The sequence below is a fragment of the Heptranchias perlo genome, chromosome 9, assembly GCF_035084215.1.
Source record: "Heptranchias perlo isolate sHepPer1 chromosome 9, sHepPer1.hap1, whole genome shotgun sequence".
Classification (NCBI taxonomy): domain Eukaryota; kingdom Metazoa; phylum Chordata; class Chondrichthyes; order Hexanchiformes; family Hexanchidae; genus Heptranchias; species Heptranchias perlo.
This window is the reverse complement of record NC_090333.1, coordinates 63946567-63967158: the sequence shown is the minus strand read 5'-3', so window position 1 is coordinate 63967158 and position 20592 is coordinate 63946567. Positions and strand designations below refer to the sequence as shown.

The window sequence follows — 20592 nt, the reverse complement described above, 5'->3', positions numbered from 1 at the left end:
TCAACTGCACAGGGGGGGCAAAAGAAATGCAGTTGTTGTGTGGGATTCGACAGTCAGGGTGACAGACAGGTGTTTCTGCCACCACCGACGTGAGTCCCGCATGGTGTGTTGCCTCTCTGGTGCCAGGGGAAAGGACATCACAGAGGCTGCAGAACATTTTTTTTTTGGGGGGGGGGGGGGGGGGAAAGAAGGGGAACAGCCAGAAATCATGGTCCAGGTGGGAATCAATGACAGAAGAAAGGAAAATGGTCGAGGTCCTGCAGTCAGAGTTTCGGGAGCTCGGAAGGAAGGTAAAAAGCAGGACAATAAAGGTAGTAATCTGTGGATTACTCCCAGTGCCACGTGCTTATGAGTATAAGGAATAGCAGAATAAGACAGGTTAATGCATGGCTGGAGCAATGGTGCAGGGGGGAGGGCTTCAGATTCCTGGGGCATTGGGATCAGTTCTGCGGCAGGAAGGATCTGTTCAAGATGGACGGGTTGCACCTCAATAGAGCTGGGACCAATGTTCTTGCGAGGAGGTTAACTCGTGCTGTGGGGGAAGGTTTAAACTAAGTTGGCAGGGGGATGGGCACCAGGATGAAACATTAGAGAGGAGAAACAAGGGGCTCGATTTTAGGGTCGGGTTTCCGGCGGGTTTCCAGCGGGGGGGCCCCGAAAATCCCGATCTCCGATCACGTGACCGGATTCGGACGAAATCCCGGCCACTTCCGGGTACCGCGCTGACGTGCGGGGCTGCGCGCGCAAGCCCCGCTGGTGGGAATCCCGCAGGCAATTAAAGCCAGCGGGGTTCCACTTGAGAGCACTTAACTTGCTCGTTGTGGTCAGTTAATGAGCTGAAGCAGCTGTCAAAAGAGGAAGTGTGGGATTTTACGGTCAAAGCAGTCAGTTTCCCACACTGGGGGAAACAGGACCCTTCAAACCAGGCGTGTTGCAGCCAGCAGCCTGTGCCAGGTGCCAAGGTGCGCTCCACGGGGGAGCGCCCTCACCCACGCAGGAGGCCACCGCGTCACATAGGGCAACCCCTGCCCTCCACCAACCCCCGCCAAGCCAGAGGACAGACCGACACGAAACCGCAGCCCCAGTCCGAGGACCCACCCACCTACCCTGCACAACCCCTCACACCAACACCTGCCAGATGGGTGGTGCGTTGACATCGTCGGAGGACGAACAGGATGACCAGCCCCAGCAGCCTCACAGTCCACGCCGTCCGCCTCGGAGAGGTGGGGCCCCCCAACACGGTGCTGCGGCACACCCACCTGCACAGCAGGAGGGAGGGCAACCGCAGAGAGAGATGCGTCGCAGGAGGCACTACCCTCCGCACAGGGTGTACAGAGCGAGGCTCAGCTTCATGGACCTCTCCGAGGAGCAGTGCATACGGAGGCTCAGAGTCAATCGCCAGGTAGTCGCCGACATCTGCAGCCTCCTTAACGACGAGCTGCTCCCTGATGGACCAAGCAGCATCTTCTTACCTGTCGCCGTCAAAGTCACCACTGCCCTCAACTTCTTCGCATCTGGTTCCTTCCAGGGTGCCACCGGGGACATCACCGGGGTCTGTCAGTCCTCTGCACACAAGTGCATAAGGCAGGTCACCGATGGGTTGTTCCGCAGGGCCTCCCACTACATCAACTTCGCCATGGACGAGCGCAGCCAGATGGAGAGGGCGGTTGGATTCCATGCCATGGCCGGCTTCCCACGGGTGCAGGGTGTAATCGACTGCACCCACATCGCAATACGGGCACCTCCGCATGAGCCAGGGCTGTTCATCAACAGGAAGGGGTATCACTCCATGAACGCCCAGCTCATCTGTGACCACCGCCAGAGATTCCTACACGTGTGCGCCAGATACCCCGGCAGCTGCCACGATGCCTTCGTCCTCAGGGAGTCCGCCGTCCCGCCCATCCTGCAGGCACCCAACGCCGGCAACGGCTGGCTCCTCGGCGACAAGGGGTATCCCCTCCACACGTGGCTCATGACACCTCTGAGGAACCCCATCACCGAGCCGGAGCGTCGGTACAATGACAGCCACACTGCTACCAGGTCTACAATTGAGCAGACCATAGGGCTTCTCAAGATGCGCTTCAGGTGCCTTGATCGTTCTGGGGGAGCGCTCCAATACACACCATTCAGAGTGGGACGAATCATAGTTGTCTGCTGTGCCCTGCACAACATGGCCCAACAGAGAGGGGTGCCGCTGGAGGAGGCCCCATCCACACCCGCCACCCACATTGAGGAAGGCGAGGGCGAGGAGGAGGAGGAGGAGGAGGAGGAGGAGGCGGAGGAGGAGGAGGAGGACGCGCCCGAGGATGTTGGACGACCCATGCGCCGAGCCGCGACTCACCGGGATGGTCGCCGGGCCAGGGACGCACTCATACGTCAACGGTTCTCCTAGAGTCAGACACTGCGAGGCGCTCGCATCTCCTCACCTGCACATGCGAGCGGCCATACCAGCCCCCTCCACTGAAGAGTGCTGCCAGTAATCCTGCACCCACAGCAGTGTGCCCAATGGGTGGCAGCAGGTGTTCGCCGTCATGATGGCCTCCACGGAACGCAACTACTGCACAACCGCGGAAGAATGGACGAGAGGTGGCAGGAGTGGTGAGAATAGACTATTTAATATGTGGAATGTGACATCATTTAAGAAACAAAGTACAAAATAATAAACACCCTGGTGTATTCCCTTTGTGATTATAAGGCCTTTGGAATTCTTCTCCGGGAACCCCTACGTGGTGCTACCCCTGTGGCTCCAGCAGAGGTAGTGGCAGGTTGCTCGTCTTCTTGCCTTGACCGGGTAGATGCTTTTGGCGGACGGCCCCTGGGTTTCGGTGCCCGTGAGGGCACCTCCACAGACTGCTCCTCCTGCACCGGGGCAGGGGCAGACTCGGCCACCTGGAGAGGAGGCACCATTGCGGGTGCTGGTTGAGAGGTGGGCGACGGGTGGGACGTGGGGACGCCTTGAGAGGCGTCCCCGCTTCCATGTCCCCGGTCACCATCATCCCTCTCTTGGCCTCGGCCCACATCACCCCTTCCACCCTGCTGGACGGCAGTTTGGATGGCATGTGTGAGGCCTTGCAAGGCCACCCCTAGTGTATCCCTCAGCCTGTTGGTGGCGTCGGAATGTTGCTCACCCTGAATCCGTACAGACGTTGTGAGGGCCTGCAAGGACTCGAAGTGGAGCTGTGCGTGACGCTCGAGGGAGGCCAGCCTGTCCTCCACCGCAGACAGTCCCGCACCTACCCGCGACACTGTGTCGCCGGTACCCTCCTGTGCCTGCGCCACCAATGCCCACATGCAGGAGGTGGACTCCTCCATCGCCTGCGCTATTGTGGACAATGCGCGCGGCACCTCTGCCAGCACCTCAGCAATTAGCTGGTGGCCCTCGACGACTCTCCTTTTCTCTGGTGGCCCCCTGGGTTCAGCATCTGGGTCCGGCTGAGCAGAGCCTGGAGATGAGTGCTCCCTCCGTCGCGGACCCTCCGCGGCTGCCCCTGCCACCAGGGTCTGCTCATGCTCACTCGTGCGCAGTGACTCACCAAGTGCTACCCCAACTAGTTGGCGAGGGGGACCCACCGAGGTGCGTGTCTCTGCGCTGGTGGATGGTTGGCTCTGATGTGACGATGCACCCTCAGAGACCGCCATGTCCTCTGAGGAATCGCCCTCCATGCTCGCTTGATCCAAAGACGCACCTGCAAGAGAACAGAGGGCACTTTGAGGCATGTGGACCAACTTGACAGTGCGCCTGATGGCAGGTGATGATACGGTCACTCGCGATCATGGGTGTTGAGTGTCAGCTTTCCCTTACCGCCCATTTCGGCAGCGACACACTCGCCATCGGCCACCGACAGGCAATGTCGCGTGCGGGCGAGGTCGAGCGCCTCCACCTCTGCGTCGGTGAGCTCCACCACTTGCGGCGGCCCACCTCCGGTGCGTGCCCTTTCGCGGTTGTTCTTGCTCCTCTTCTCCTGTGAAGGCAAAACACAGATGTGTGAGTGGGTGCGTCTTGCATCGTGAGACGCATCGAGCATCGGTGTGGTTGGGTTGAGCGTGGCGCGGAACGGATGGGAGGAAGTGTGGGCCACGTGCCCATCCCATTGCATGGGGATTGGGGTGTGTGGTAGTGTTCGGGTGGGGTCAGGGACGGTGGGTACTTGCGTGCACGGCGAGGATGGTGAATGAGTGGCTGTGAGGATTGCTGATGGAGCGCAGTGGTGGCTGTGCAGGAGGGGGTTGTGATCTGCTTGGCGTGATGGTGGGGACGGGATGTGGGAGGGTGCGTTGGTGTACTCACCTTGCCAGACCTAGTCAGGTCATTGAAGCGCTTGCGGCACTGCTCCCAAGTCCTTGGGGTGTTGCCCCTGCTGCTCACCTCCGCCGCCACCTCTGCCCATGCCTTCCTGGTTGCGGCGGCAGGGAACTTGCGCCCATCCTCAGGGAAGAGTGTTTCCCTCCTCCTCCTCACGCCCTCCAGCATCAGCTGCAGTGCCAGATCTGAAAAACGGGGCGCAGCCTTTCCCCTTGGTTGAGCCATTCTCCCAGACCTCTTGCTTGCAGCAGGAGGGGCTTTGGGAGACTGCCCCTTTAACTGGAGCTCCTACATCGCGTCGACGGTACTGCGCATGCGCAGCCGGCCGGCACGCAGCTGGGGAGCGCAGAACCCGGAAGCAGGCCTTAATGGGTCCAATTATCCCGCGATCGCGTGGGGGACGCGAACAATTACCCGTCCGCGTTTTCGACGCTCCCGGAGGACCACCCGCTGGGAACCCGCAGGCCTGCTAAATTCGAGCCCAAGGTGTACAGAGGACTGGAAGGGACAAGTAGCACTAGTGTAAAGAATAGTTCAGAAATAGGAGAGATCAGACAAGGGGCAAATGCGAGGCAGTCTAAAATTAGATTGGAGTGTATGTGCGTAAATGCATGTAGTGTGGTAAATAAGGTTGGTGAGCTGCAGGCACAAGTAGCCAAACGGGACTATGATATAATGGCAATAATAGAAACCTGGTTCAAAGTAGGGGAGGATTGGGTACTTAATATTCCTGGCTACAGGGTATTCGGGAAAGATTGTGAAGGAAAGAAAGGAGGGGTTGTGGTGGCAGTATTGATCAAAGAATCTATTATAGCTCTGGAAAGGGATGATGGGGTCAAAGAATCTATTTGGTTAAAATTAAGGAACAATAGAGGAGCTATTACGCTACTGGGTGTACACAATAGGCCACCAAATAGTGGGAAGGAAATAGAGGAGCAAATTTGCAGGCAAATTACAGAAAGATGCAAGAAATATAGAGTAGTGATAATGGGGGACTTCAGTTATCCCAAAAAAGACTGGGACAGTAAAAGTGTAAAAGGCAAAGAGGGGGAGGGATTTTGGAAGGAAACAGCACTGGATCTAGTTCTGGGAAATGAAGTGGGGGCAGCTGGAGCATGTTTCACTGGGGGAGCATTTGGGGAACATTGAGCATAATATCATCAGGTTCAGAATAGTTATGGAAAAGGACAAGGAACAATCAAATGCAAAAATGCTTAGCTGGAGGACAGTGAAAAAGGAATCTTGCCCAGGTGGATTGCAATCAAAAATTGGTAGCAAAACAGTAATTGAACAATGGGAAGCCTTCAAGGAGGGGGAAAGGAAGGGCATCCAAAGCTAGAGCTCCCTGGATAACAAAAGATATAGAGATTAAAATGAAACTGAAAAAGGAGGCTTATGACAAATGTAAAGCTTATAATGCAGTAGAGAACCAGGCTGAATACAGGCAGTACAGAGGGGATCTAAAATTGGGAATAAGAGGGGCAAAGAGAGAGTATGGGAATAGATTAGTGGCTAACATAAAAGGGAACTCAAAAGCCCTTTATAAACATATAAATATAAAATAGGAGTCAAAGGAAGGGTGGGACCGATTAGGGATAAAAAAAAGAGATCTTGTGTAGAAATCGCAGAAGCTCTGGCCACAATCTTCCAATCCTCCTTAGATATGGGAACGGTGCCGGAGGACTAGAGAATTGCAAATGTTACGCCCCTGTTCAAAAATGAGGGATAAACCCAACAATTACAGACCAGTCAGCCTAACGTTGGTGATGGGAAAACTTTTAGAAACAATAATCCGGGACAAAATAAATTGGCACTTGGAAAAGTATGGGTTAATAAATGTAAGTCAGCAGGGATCTGTTAAAGGAAAATCGTGTTTCACTAACGTGATTGATAAAGTAACGAAGAGGGTTGATGAGGATAGTGCGGTTGATGTGTTTATGGACTTTCAAAAGGCATTTGATAAAGTACCACATAATAGACTTGTAAGCAATATTAAAGCCCATGCGATTAAAAGGGACAGTGGCAGCATGGATACAAAATTGACTAAGGAACAGAAAGCAGAGAGTAGTGGTGAACATTTGTTTTTCAGACTGGAGGAAAAGTATGCAGTGGTGTTCCCCAGGGGTCAGTTTAGGACCACTGCTCTTTTTGATACATATTAATGACCTGGTCTCTGATACAGAGGGTATAATTTCAAAGTTTGCAGATGATACGAAACTCGGAAATGTAGTCATCAATGTGGAGGATAGTAACAGACTTCAGGAGGACATAGACAGACTGGTGAAATGGGCAGACATGACAGATGAAATTTAATGCAGAGAAGTGCATTTTGGTAGGAAGAATGAGGAGAGGCAATATAAACTAAATGGTGCAATTTTAAACGGGGTGCAGGAACAGAGACACATGGGGTGCACTTACACAAATCTTTGAAGGTGACAGGACAAGTTGAGAAGGCTGTTAAATCATATGGGATCCTGAGCTTTATTAATAGAGGCATAGAGTACAAAAGCAAGGAAGTTGTCCTAAACCTTTATAAAACACTGGTTAGGCCTCAGCTGGAATAGTGTGTTCAATTCTGGGAACCGCAATTTAGGAAGGATGCCAAGGCCTTAGAGAGGGTGCAGAAGAGGTGTATTAGAATGGTCCTTGGGATGAGAGACTGGAGACGCTGGGGTTGTTCTCCTTAGAACAGAGAAGGTTAAGGGGAGATTTGATAGAGGTGTTCAAAATCATAAATGGTTTTGATAGAGTAAATAAGGAGAAACTGTTTCCAGTGGCAGGCGGGTCGGAAACCAAAGGCCACAGATTTAAGGTGATCGGCAAAAGAACCAGAGGCGACATGAGGAAACATTTTTTTACGCAGCGAGTTGTAATGATCTGGAATGCACTGCCTGAAAGGGTGGTGGAAGCAGATTCAATTGTAATTTTCAAAAGGGAATTACATAAATACTTGACGGGAAAAAATTTACAGGGGAAAAAGCAGGGCAATGGAACTATTTGGATAGCTCTTTCAAAGAGCCAGCGCAGGCATGATGGGCCGAATGGCCGCCTTCTGTGCTGTACCTACTATGATACTATGAACAATTGAGGTTCATGATATTTAAATTTCTCTTAATAACTCTGTTGGTTATGTGCTGATTTGCAGCAGATATCTGCTATGAGAAAAACTATTTCCACATTCACCTGAGGAAGGAGGAAGCCTCCGAAAGCTTGTGGATTTTAAAATAAAATTGTTGGACTACAACTTGGTGTTGTAAAATTGTTTACAATTGTTGGAGAATTGTGTGAGGTGAGAAAAAAAGCATCTGATCTGGCTAGATAATCAGAATTGTAAGTCCAGTCCTCAGCGCTTATAGCTGGCGTGTTGGTGTTAAGGCAATTTGCCTGCTATAAGCAGTGGATGGTAAAACTAAGAAGTGCAGACTAAAGACAGTGGGCCGGATTTTGCTCTAAAAGTATCAGTGAGGCTAACAGTGCTCACCATTACTTATGTGCAAATCGAACAGTAACTTCTGGCGACCGCACATGTGCAGTTAAACGCAGAAATCAGGAAGTTGCTGTTGAAGATGCGATGCTCCTCCAAAAGCTGCGTGAAAACAGCATCTTGCCATCTGACTCACCAATCAAATATATTGACGAGTGTGAAATTCCTGTACTTATAGATGTACCTCATAGATGCGGACTAAACTCGCCACAGAAAGTTAAGTCACGTCATTTCAATTCTAAGTACCCTTTTAACGGCATGGTAAGTCTTAATTACCGCCAAACAACCGCTCTGGCACTAAAAATTTACTATTACAAGTGTGGAGTCTCATTCCTTCAGCTTTTAACCATTGTTGGACATTTAAAAAAGAAAAAAAAAATTAAATAATTTTTTTTAACAAGCTTTTTCTTTCTGTCTCTTATCTCTGTCTTAATTCAATCTTTCTTGCCCTCTTTATTTTGCTTTCTGTACCTGATTTGACATTGAATTCACTATTCTACACTTCCTGGTTCTGACTCTGCATTGTTATTAACGATTCTTCAATCTGATTGGTTAAGGAGATACACAGTTGCTTGCCCTGTTCACACAGGTCCCAGATGCTCTGTAGAGGATGCCACGTCCCACTGACAGTAACTTGCCGTGCAAAAGCTCATAGAAAATCTATGGGCAAGTGCAAGTCTAACGACGGCTAGTGTCGTTCATTCACTGCTCACAGCAGACTCTGGCCCATTGTCAGTAGCGCTCCAGTACCTGGCCTAAAATTGTATCCTGGCACAATTTTCCAGCTCTACCATGTTCACGCAGGAGTCACGAGTATCCCAAAGATGAGAGTCAGGACAATAAAACTCAAGCCCCTACAATGAGTAATCTCATCACTCGGCCACTATTTCACCAAGTTCCCGACACAAACAATGGTAACATCTGACTACACTGCAGTACTGAGGCACTCAGCTCCTACATGCCAGGCGAATAGTTAGGTACTAGCTGAAAGACATTTAATAAACACATAAATTTGCCTGAAATCAGCACAGCTTTCAAAATGGTAAGTAGGTAGGATTAAGTAATTAAGGTCATTACACTTTAACGAGGTGCGAAAAGCTTACTGAATTGCCCAAAATAGCTGACGCGCTTGATATGTTGTAAATGGCACCTTCATAATTGACCTCTTTGTTGTTGGAAAATAGTTATGGGAAATTTCCCGGTATAGATGGTTGCCTGCCATAAGTGTGTGCGGTATCAGTGGTGGGGACTGCATGTGGTGGTGCAGGGCTTTCATACTCCAATACGGTCCACTACAGAAAAAGTAGGAGGCAGGCCTGAAACCATAATCCCTCACTGTGCACTCTTTGTCTCAACCACGCTGTCCCACAAAACAGTAATGCTTCTTCATAGAGAAGAAAAGAAAATGTAGTGGTTGGCCCCTCTCTTGCACCTTCGAACATCCAGTTGCAGAATACATTGGTATCTAAGGTTGCCTACATGCTCCCCTGGATAGGGAATGGTACATAATATGGACAGGCCTGAGAAAGGGGTAGAAAAGAAACTGCAAAATGATTCCTTCCCTAAATAAGTGTAAAACTGTAACCCCCACTGAAAATCGTTTCCACTGTTATGTCAAAGACAAACTAAACTTTATCCAAAATATAAAAGCTAAAAATGAACTTGCATCACAATTGGATGGATAAAAGCTTGTTTGTCAGCATGAATAGGAATTTCAATATGTGTACATTGCTTGAACATTTACTTTGGTTTATAAACTTTAATTGTGTAAATAGTGACTTATTCAACTTTGTCTGTCTGGCAGAACAGATCTACCAAGTTACATCACTTTAAATGCAAGTTGTTTTTATATAAAAACAGTAAGTGGACAAGCACACAAGGTCAACATATCCCTTTCTGCATCTGCTACATTACTGCTTCCTCTTCTTGCAAACAGAGACATAAGAGCTGATTTTAATTTAGTCCGCTGGGTGGGAATGGGACGGTAGCAGCCCTAAAGTCCGAGTGCTGCACTCAACCCCCCATTCCTGCTCCGAATAACGCCTGTCGCCATGATCCGCAGGGCAGTCAAGGCGTCCGCCTAAATCAGGTGTGAACCTCATTAAATTATGCAAATTGGGGTCCTACTACGTCCATGGGACCTCGACTGCAATTTTGAGGTACAAATGGGACTGCTGAAGGCCGCTTACAAAACAGCCCAGGAAATCTCTCTATTTTGGTGGGGTCATAAGGAGCAGCAGTACTCCACCTGGGCTCACAAAAAAAATCCACTGCCCCTCCACACCCACCACCCAAGGTTGTGACTGTCAACCAGTTCAGCATGGGAGCCAGACGATTTCCCACCCTCCCAGAACAGCAGAGAACTTGTTTGGTGCCCTTAGCTCATCAGCGAAATGCAAATGAGGCCTGGGCCTCTAAATGGCTCAGGCCTTCCACTGTCAGGAACAGGCTTTGCGGTGGGCATTAAAATTAATCCTATAATCCTTGGATACTGCACTTAGCTTTCATGATGCGCGTAATGTTCTTACATAGCAGATTTTGTACAACAGTAACATAATTCATAAATAGTGCTTTTATTCCTCAGACTCAAAGTATATCAGTCCTGAAATGGTTAATCAGTTATGTATTACTGAAAGCAAGTTTTCATCAAGTACAAAATTGAATAAGCAAGCTGTCACCAACTATAGGAGATATTTACAAGTTGCACCATACATGATACAAAATTCAAGCAACATTTAAGCTCACATAAATGATTGAACAGTTTTACTCCCTACCGCAAAACATCTTCCTTTATTACCTTAAAATTTGGATGACACATATAATGGTGTTACATAGCAATATGTGCAAATGTCATCTTTCTTTACACAGCATTTGCAAGTCCATTAAATGTTACTGATACTTGAAGAAACCAGTTTTACATGATGAATGCTAAGGTGATTATTCTGATCAAGCTTGAAACTATTGAATTTCGGCAAACCATTAAACAGTGAGAAAACAAGTGTAAGAACTTACGGATTATCCAGAAGTAGTACAATGGGATTTAACTCTTTCTTTGGTCTGTAGTAAGCTCTAAGAGGAACAATAAAGTTGTACAATCCATTTCCAGCAGTTTCTGCAGAAACAATGATAAGTTTGTTCCTGAAACCATATGCTTTTGCATCTTCATAATAATTATGTTGGCACCCCTGGAGGAAAAAAAGATGAAATTCAATTATTTATATCTTTAAATAAGAACATACTTGAAGATGCCCAACATCAAATGAATTTAGTCTGTCATCACTGATGGCCACTTTATTCACTCTTTTAAAAAATAATCTTTTACTGGAGGTTCTCTTTTCAAAACATAAAAATAATACAGGAAGAAAAGAAAAATATAAAATGCCTACATGCATTGTGCGCTTGTAGGAACTGATCATTTCTGACCTGCGGCAGGTGGTGAGCGAAACAACGAGGGAAAAACCTTCTTGACCTCGTCCTCACCAATCTACCTGTCGCAGATGCATCTGTCCATGACAGTATTGGTAGGAGTGACCACCGCACAGTCCTCGTGGAGATGAAGTCCCATCTTCGCACTGAGGACACCATCCAACGTGTTGTGTGGCACTATCACCGTGCTAAATGGGATAGATTCAGAACAGATCTAGCAGCTCAAAACTGGGCACCCATGAGGTGCTGTGGGCCATCAGCAGCAGCAGAATTGTATTCCACCACAATCTGTAACCTCATGGACCGGCATATTCCTCATTCTACCATTACCAACAAGGCAGGGGACCAACCCCAGTTCAATGAGGAGTGTGGAAGAGCATGCCAGGAGCAGCACCAGGCATACCTAAAAATGAGGTGCCAACCTGGTGAAGCTACAACACAGGACTACATGCATGCTAAACAGCAGAAGCAACATGCTATAGACAGAGCTAAGCTATTCCACAACCAACGGATCAGATCAAAGCTCTGCAGTCCTGCCACATCCAGTCGTGAATGGTGGTGGACAATTAAACAATTAACAGGAGGAGGAGGCTCTGTAAACATCCCCATCCTCAACGATGGCGGAGTCCAGCACGTTAGTGCAAAAGACAAGGCTGAAGTGTTTGCAACCATCTTCAGCCAGAAGCGCTGAGTGGATGATCCATCTCGGCCTCCTCCCGATATCCCCACCACCACAGAAGCCAGTCTTCAGCCAATTCGATTCACTCTATGTGATATCAAGAAACAGCTGAGTGCCCTGGATACAGCAAAGGCAAAGGGCCCCGACAACATCCCAGCTATAGTGCTGAAGATTTGTGCTCCAGAACTAGCCACGCCTCAAACCAAATTGTTCCAGTACAGCTACAACACTGGCATCCACCCGACAATGTGGAAAATTGCCCAGGTATGTCCTGGCCACAAAAAGCAGGACAAATCCAATCTGGCCAATTACTGCCCCATCAGTCTACTCTACTTTGCTGATAATCAGCAAAGTGATGGAAGGTGTCATCGACAGTGCTATCAAGTGGCACTTACTCACCAATAACCTGTTCACGATGCTCAGTTTGAGTTTGGCAAGGACCATTCGGCTCCAGACCTCATTACAGCCTTGGTCCAAACATGGACAAAAGAGCTGAATTCCAGAAGTGAGGTGAGAGTGACTGCCCTTGACATCAAGGCAACATTTGACCGAGTGTGGCACCAAGGAGCCCTAATAAAATTGAAGTCAATGGGAATGAGGGGGAAAACTCTCCAGTGGCTGGAGTCATACCTAGCACAAAGGAAGATGGTAGTGGTTGTTGGAGGCCAATCATCTCAGCCCCAGGACACTGCTGCAGAAGTTCCTCAGGGCAGTGTCCTAGGCCCAACCATCTTCATCTGTTTCATCGATGACCTTCCCTCCATCATAAGGTCAGAAATGGGGATGTTCGCTGCTGATTGCACAGTGTTCAGTTCCATTCGCAACCCCTCAGAAAATGAAGCAGTCCATGCCAGACAAATGCCAGGCAATGACCATCTCCAACAAGAGAGAGTAACCACCTCCCCTTGACATTCAACGGCATTACCATCGCCGAATCCCCCACCATCAACATCCTGGAGGTCACCACTGACCAGAAACTTAACTGGACCAGCCACATAAATACTGTGGCTACAAGAGCAGGTCAGAGGCTGGGTATTTTGCGGCGAGTGAATCACCTCCTGACTCCCCAAAGCCTTTCCACCATCTACAAGGCACAAGTCAGGAGTGTGATGGAATACTCTCCCCTTGCCTGGATGAGTGCAGCTCCAACAACACTCAAGAAGCTCGACACCATCCAGGACAAAGCAGCCCACTTGATTGGCACCCCATCCACCACCCTAAACATTAATTCCCTTTGCCACCGGCGCACTGTGGCTGCAGTGTGTACCATCCACAGGATGCACTGCAGCAACTCGTCAAGGCTTCTTCGACAGCACCTCCCAAACCCGGAACCTCTACCACCTAGAAGGACAAGGGTAGCAGGCACATGGGAACAACACCACCTGCACGTTCCCCTCCAAGTCACACACCATCCCAACTTGGAAATATATCGCCGTTCCTTCATTGTCGCTGGGTCAAAATCCTGGAACTCCCTACCTAACAGCTCAGTGGGAGAACCTTCACCACACAGACTGCAGCAGTTGAAGAAGTCGGCTCACCGCCACCTTCTCAAGGGCAATAAATACTGGCCTTGCCAGCGACGCCCACACACCATGAACGAATACAAAAAATCTGTACACTATAAACTATACATAAATCAGAGCCATTGAGTTAACATAGTATCCAGGGAACCAACATCAAATCAGGATTATGAAACTGGACCATTGGAGGGTCCAAAAAAATATTGCTGGGGTATATTCTGCATTTTGACAAGGACCCACGAGTAGCCTGCATTTGACTTCCGTTGGATGGAAATGGCCTTTTTAATCTCAAGAGTCTTGCTACTCGCATCGAGAAACCTATAGTTCACAAATTCTGAGGATATTTTGCATATTTGGTCATAAGTGTGGAAGAGATTTTTTTAAAATTAGTTAATTTGTGTCAGAGTATCTTCATGGTTTTTGCTGAGTTCCAATGTTGCTCTCGAGATGGTTACTAGAAGGTATGACAGAGAGATCAATTTCTCTTTGATTTTCCCTCATTCCATGTGGGAATGCAGATGAAGTAGGATAATATCAGATGAGAGGATATAGTTATGGTGAGACTTTAAAAAAAAACTAAGACACTATTCACCAGAGCGGAGATGGTTCTAATACGGGGATCTAATAGAAAGGTTCAAAGTTTTCAAAGGGTCTGAGGGGATAAATAATGAAAGATTATTTTCACATGCTGCTAAATTGTTAACAAAGGTGGATAAATGGTTGTGATTATAAAAAAAACTGTTACTTTGTTTTTACGGCTATTTCAAACCGGCAGGTCCGTGTCTTGGCAACTGCCTGGGTTGAATATATTTCTCAAGAGCAAACATTCCTGATGCCCTTTTTGTAGAATAAATATGTTCCACATTGGCGTTGTCGAGTTGAAAATCAACACCTGAATTCATACCTTATCTAGTCTAAGACAGCAGAATGGGACTTTCTCCTGCAGTAGATGGCACAAGGTTGGAGAACTTCCAATGTAAGGCAAATTTGGAGGATAGCCTTTAACATACCTAAAACAAATAAAACCAATCATTTTAAATTGGAAAACTAAAACATTTCTAAGCTTTTGAGAAACAAATTTTCCTTTATCATTTTTTCTAGAAATATATTTTACCAAATCAATGTGCGAAGCATAAGTGAATAAACAAGTGGCACTCCTCCTCATCTTCGAGCACTGTTGTATCAAGTAAATAAAAAAACTGTTTTGTATGTGCAGCATAATACTGATACTTAAAATATATATTGCAAGTAATATACTTATGGTATACTTAACAAAAATGCACACAAGAAATGGTTGTGGAGCAGTTACTAAAAAGTCAATTAGTAACCATTAAGTTTAATTTTCTTTTTGAAAAGAATCAGATATATTATTTTGAAGGATGAGGTGCTTTGTCACAAGGAGGGAAGGAAAATTAGAAGAGTCAACCCATACGTTGCAACAGCAACCACGTTTCAAAAAGTACTTGAAGCGCTTTGGGACGTTCTGAGGTCGTGAAAAGTGCTATATAAATGCAATCTCTCTCTTTCATACAGGTTATAGATTGGCATTGATACAAGCCGGAGAATAGTTTGTTTGCTAACTTTTTTTTAAAAATAGTAAACAACAGTGCTTGCATTTCTAAGTATCTATGACACAGAAACATCTCAAAGTGCTTGACACAACAAACTACTTTTGAGATTTTTTTTATTCGTTCATGGGATGTGGGCGTCGCTGGCGAGGCTGGCATTTATTGCCCATTCCTAATTGCCCTTATTATTGGTCAGTTGAGGATTTAAGGTGAATTAAAAGGAGGGTAAGGCATAAATTAAAAAAAACAAATGAATCCCAATAAGAACTTGAGCCAGGTTATCAGTTTTCTGTTCACTATAAATTGCTAATCACTCTTGCTCACAAGTAAAAATAATTTTCTCTGTTGTCTTAAATGTGCATACTGTTGTTTCCTTTGCTTTTGCATCAAAGGGGAAAATGGCTCATCAGGATGCCAAAGACACAGTCAAGTCACTGGTTTGGAGTGAAACAAGACTCCCCGAGAGGAAAAGCTTTCCTTACCATGGCTCCCCAGCTTGCCTGACAATTTAGTTAATGACTGTAATGGCTTTGATACCCTTTGTTGAAATGTTGAAAGGCTTTAACTGTTCAATCCATCTGAGTGAGAAGATCACATGAACACAAGAAGCTAAATTTTGTAATTGGAAACAAACTGTGACTCTAAACAAGATGCATCCTTGTGTTTAAAGTAATCCAGTGGTCAGTTTACCAAACTATGTGCCCCTAAAACTGGGCACATGCCTAATTAGGAGCAACACTATACTATCAGTGCTAAAGGGTTACGGATGTATTTGTTAATCATTGCCTTCTAATCTCTACAAATGGCAGCATGCAGAATAGTATGCCCAGTTCTATTTGAACATGTCTACATTTATTTGCATGGGTAGCTGATTATTTGAAGTGCATTAGATATTTGTAAACAGATGATGCACCAGTGTATTCAGTATTTCCACATCGTAGACCTCTCTACGTAGGTTCAAAGTATGGAAGAACTGAATACGCTCAGGCAGTGGACTAGCTACTTATGAATAACAGAAGAGGAATTAGTGAAGGAACGTTTGAGGAATTATTATTTCTTTTAAAAACAGCAGTATGCACAAAAGAACTTACAAATGCATCCGAAGTAACTTTTTATGGGAGTGTCAGGTAATTAGGTCAGGTTACCCATTCCAAGGTGCCAAAAAGTCAAAATTTCATGTACATAGGTCTCTATTTCCTCTAAATACATCTTTATCCTTCGATTAAATAAATCTAATTATAAAATTGTCTCAAATAAAATTAGTACAACCTTTCCCACATACATCAGAACTCTGTAGAACCTTACTCAGGTGCTGATGATGCTTCCTCATCAGAATGATTTGCTTCATCCTCTGACTGGTCACTTAGAAGGTCACAGGCTTGAATAGATGAAACATCTGCTACTTCTAAAACAGGAGCAATACTGGACCTCCTACTTTCTTTACCTCCATCTGAAGGAAGGGTCAAGGTAGGGCCAGTTGGAGGCCTACACCTTGTATCTTGCAGGTCTATGGCTACTGTGCCTAAAGGAAAATAAGTAATATTAAAACAAATGACAAATAAATTAATATTGGCTATTAATGCTTTTGTATAGTGTACAAATGTTGATTTTATAATCGTCTTAAAACTGTTACCTTAATATAGCAATCTTGTCAGATTTGTAAAGTAATACACTAATAATATTGTTCTTTTGAGCAAAAATACTTAAACTGTAGGATTGCAACTCAAAGGTGGTAATTTAATTCATGTATATATCAGGTTGGTGTTCCAATTATGTAAATGTTTAGTATTAACAGTCTATTACTTAATGCAACATTTAGAAACATTTGTATGGATTTTCCAATTGGGCCTCTGATCTGGTGCAAGTCAGGTAGCCTGTAATTAGCATGGGCCCTGACCATCAACATACCCACTCCACCTGGGATCAATCTAATTAACATTCTATGGTTGAGTTCCTGGCATGATCAGGAAATTGAATGCTGCAGTTCAAAGGGATGGTCTATTTTTGTATATGGTCTATATCGCATGACAAAGCACAAGGAGAATTTTCGAAAGGACTGCTTCTAGTCCTGCTTGTTACAAGATTCCCCTTTTCTTCAGATGTAGCCATTGAAATATTAGTGGAGCAAATATTCCAGAGAAGGTTGTTGAATACCCAGATGAACTGCTCAGGGTATATGAAAGGAGGCGGGCACCAATGTAAATGCACTGTGTACCATTCACCAGATCTGGCTGCAATGCCACAACGACCTCACAAGGTCAAGCTAGGTAGGATAACCTATCATAACGTTGCATGAATACTATGCACTAAACATGCATGGCACAGAGATAATTCTTTCCTCCCCCTGCACCAAGCATCTTGAATGTTGACCATGAATGTTCATTATAGCTATAGTGTGTAATAGCCTTTCCTGATTCCTATTTGTTCACTGGCTCCAAAGCATACACTGAAGCCCAAAACTATATAATGTGAGTATGGAAGTGTAGTGGTCACGTTACTGGACTAGTAATCCAGAGGCCTGGACTAATAATCCAGCGAATGAGTCCAAATCCCATCATGGCAGTTTGAGAATTTGAATTCAATTTTTAAAATCTGGAAATAAAAAAGCTATTTTGCTATCAGTAAAAGTGACCATGAAGCTGTTGGGATTGTCATAAAAATCCAACTGGTTCACTCTTATCCCTTAGCAAAGGAAACCTGCCATTCTTAACAGTCCCACACCAATGTGGCTGACTCGTAACTGCTCTTTCAAGTGGCACAGCAAGTAACATAACTACTGTACCCACAAATAAAAGATGAAAAATCCATGTAGTTGGCCAAAAAGAACAGCAAAGAGGCTTGAAAATAACAATCAAAAAACATACACTTAACTTACTGGCTGTTCTTTTCCATTCAAAGGTACAGCCTGGTAACTCTGGATGCCAAATTTATCTGGACAAAATTGTGAAGGAATGTACTTTGACAACCTAGTGTAATATTAAAATGTAGCTCCCAGCTGTTTGTGGCAGGAGCTCCCTTCACCAATCCAAACGCCCCCCCAGAAATGCACTTTATAAACATAAATCCAGTGTAAACTATTTCCATCCATACTTTGGTTGGTTATGCCCCAATTGCACACATTCATGAGGCATTCCTGAGCTGAAAATCAACATTAATGTGTCTTTCTTTGATCTACTGTTTTCATATTTTTTTTATTATTTATTGTTAAGTTTCTAATTTGTCATAGAATTGTCCCCAGTACAATTGTATATATTCACATATATGCCACAAATCCAATTTATATGAAAAATTATACCTATGCTACTGGGATTAGAGAATAGCTATTCCATTAAATACTGTTACTGCATTTATATTGGAATTTAGGTTTGTTTTTGGGGGACGGCAACAGTAGTTTCAAGCAGAGTCAGTATTTCTGCTACATTGAATCAACCCCGTGGCTGGCCAATCAACCCGGTCTATACAATTACTACCTAGTAAAACCATTGGCACAGAAATAGACAGTAGAATCCCATCAACAGCCTCTACCTGCTTGCTGGGGATTGTAACCAAAGAAGTTCTCCTACTGAGTGATCTATAATTTGCAATTTTCTGTATTTCAATTGACACCAGGCAGGATACCTGCTAAGTTTCAGAAATGGCAAATCTAGAGACTATGATAGAAAATTGTCTGCAAGACCCCTAGACATATGTTTGGTATGAAGAAAAATCAAGGATTTTTTTTTTTACAAATAATATACTGTTTATGTGTGATCCATCAAACGTTAAGTATAGTTACTTCATCATGTGCTTTTAAAAACAAATTTCTCCCCTCTCCGAGGGCGCCAATCCCTGCTTGGCGTCCATTCCATGGGCACCAGCAATCCTCCACCCATATCGTCCAAGTAACCACTTGGCAGGTTATTTACCAGGAAGAGCATCACAGCCAACATCTGCACATTTAGGCAGGGATCATTGAATAGCAATCACGAGAAGGAATCCTGTTTCTCCACCTCCATTTCTGGCCCAGTACAGTGGCACTGAAGCCAACTGTAGTGTTCCAATTGCTGCCTTGGCTGATATTTACTAACTTAGCACAGGTGGAGGGTCAAACCATACTCCTTCTAATCGATATGGCTTAATACCACACCACCGCAGTGCAGTTACCCAATGAGCAATTTACACACTAAAATCTTCACCAATAGCTAGTAGATTCTCTTTAAATCTAAGTTTTAAATGTCTTTTTTCAACCTATCATCTAATGGGATGAGGGCAATGCAAATATTTTAATAATTTAGATATATATGGGCTCATTTTCAACTCACCGCTGTAAGTTCATTTACAATGCAGCACACAATGGATGACTAGCAAAAGTATTCTCCAAAGCTACCGAATATATCCATAAAAACATTGAGAAAATAAGCACTTGTGTCCAAATGTAGAAGTTGGGCGTTTGTTTAAAACCTATTGTATTATCATAGAACCAGGGCCTAAAGGGATGAATTCTTAACGAGACATTTTTGTATCATTCACAAATTGAAAATAGGCACAGTTATTTGGGTAGAACGTTCTAACTGCTCTTAAGATTTTGGATTTATTGATTTCTTTCTTTTTACCAGCAATTCTTCTCCCCTTCCTTCTACTCCTGAAAGCACTGACTCTTTTGCTGAGGTTTGGTTACATGGGTGTCAGTTGAGATCCTCTATCTCATGTGAGTATCTATCCTTCTTGTGAGAGACTAGACAATGAAGGAGTGAAATTCAAATTGGGCAGGGACGCAAAACAGGCGGAAGCGGATCACCTGCCCGTGATACACCTCACCTGCCCGTGATACACCTCACCTGCCCGTGATACACCTCACCTGATTTTCCTTTCCTTTGAAAATAATGGAAAGGAAAATTGGGCGGGGGGAACATAATGGGCAACTAATCCTCTACCAGCCATTTTGCGCCCTCCGCTGAAGTTGAATTTCACCCCCAGCGTTTGAGCTGGGGGCTACATTGCAGCCAAGACCTGTTCTGACCTCAGCAAACATAACATACATGAATACCTCCAGCAAGGGTTGTTGGATAGTGGTCAGAAGTGGGAGCCTTGGTCAATTTTCCCCAATCCAAGAGTGCCAAGGGCAATTGTAATGTCCCGATGCCACCCGAGGAGGGATCAGTTAATTGAACACAGACCGTGGATGAAACCTTCCTGATCTGTATGGCTCCGCTGCTTACTTCCTCAACCAGGTGAGCCACCAAGGGAGCTCAGGTCTTGCATTTATAACAATCAATCAACAGTGATTTGCATTGCCCGTTATGCTTACCCATGCTAGCAATGATGCTGTGAACAGGTAATCTGGAAGTTCCGTGATATATAGTATTTGATATACTATTTATGCTTTGTTCATTTTGCTTTACAAAAGCTGAGTTTTCTTCCTTGGTAATGTTAATATAAAAACAGATGTCTGTAGAACTCATGATATATCGAGGACCTAGATTGAGTAAAATATTTTTGTTTTCTTCCCTCTTCACACCAATCAAACAGGCTCCATACCTAAAGAAGATCATAAAAGGAGTTTCAATACTTCATGTTCACAGGTTTAACTTCCAGTATCTGAAAAATCTTAGTACAAGTATAAACTTATTTCC

The 20592-nt window shown here is 45.4% G+C and overlaps 1 protein-coding gene across 1 annotated transcript in view; it reads right to left on the bottom strand.

Annotated features, from left to right (window-relative positions):
* The window catches only part of LOC137325483 (potassium channel subfamily T member 2-like), a 576738-nt gene that overhangs the window by 249093 nt on the left and 307053 nt on the right, over nucleotides 1-20592 (bottom strand). Inside the window, exons 18-21 of the mRNA XM_067990641.1 lie at nucleotides 20268-20497; nucleotides 16286-16502; nucleotides 14317-14422; nucleotides 10800-10972 (exon numbers count right to left, since the gene is read on the bottom strand). Coding sequence (XP_067846742.1) covers nucleotides 10800-10972; nucleotides 14317-14422; nucleotides 16286-16502; nucleotides 20268-20497 — 726 coding nt within the window. The remainder of the gene's footprint in view (nucleotides 1-10799; nucleotides 10973-14316; nucleotides 14423-16285; nucleotides 16503-20267; nucleotides 20498-20592) is intronic.